A 632-nucleotide genomic window follows, 5' to 3' on the forward strand; every position below is an offset into this window, starting at 1 on the left:
GCTAAAACTTTAAGAAATGAAACATTAAGCCTGTAAAGCTTTTACCAACTATCCAAATTTCCAGATGTTTCAGATGATGTCTCAAATTTTTTTTTCAACATGTACCTTCTCTTTTTTCCTGAAAACATGCAAGCACAAGAAATCATACTGATAAAAGCATTCAATCTGGTAAATTATATCAGATTTTAAATTATAAAATATAAACATACCTTTTTATAATCCGCTTCACTCATGCCACCTCTCTTGTGTACTTCGGTTACTATAACTCCAGGATTGACAGCATTAACACGAACACCACGCTCTGCAACTTCAAGTGCTACAGAACGGGTTAACTGATCCACAGCTGCCTTGCTCATGTTGTAAGCTACTACTCCAGGAAACTGTAAAAATAAAGGCTCTGTAAGTCCTTAACATTCAGTCATACACATCAAGGTTTCTTTCTTTCTCACTGAAAAATATTTTGATATATTGATAGGAAAATGTATTGAAAATGGCAGATTTGCACTTGCTGAACTCCGGCAAACTTGAAGGTATTGCTAAAGGAAATAAATGCCAGTTACTCTTGAAAAACAAAATATAACACCAATGGCACCAGGAACTAATGCTAGTGTAAGGCCAAATCCACATGATGC

General features: G+C 35.1%; 1 protein-coding gene across 1 annotated transcript in view; it reads right to left on the reverse strand.

The window, feature by feature from the left end:
- LOC119589147 (3-oxoacyl-[acyl-carrier-protein] reductase FabG-like) overlaps positions 1-632 on the reverse strand; it is a gene marked incomplete in the record, with an annotated part of 11,196 nt that overhangs the window by 780 nt on the left and 9,784 nt on the right. The window contains 1 exon segment of the mRNA XM_037937723.1: positions 210-380. Within this exon segment, the coding sequence (XP_037793651.1) occupies positions 210-380 (171 nt within the window).

Source organism: Penaeus monodon, chromosome 25 (genome assembly GCF_015228065.2).
Source record: "Penaeus monodon isolate SGIC_2016 chromosome 25, NSTDA_Pmon_1, whole genome shotgun sequence".
NCBI classification, from domain to species: Eukaryota; Metazoa; Arthropoda; class Malacostraca; order Decapoda; family Penaeidae; genus Penaeus; species Penaeus monodon.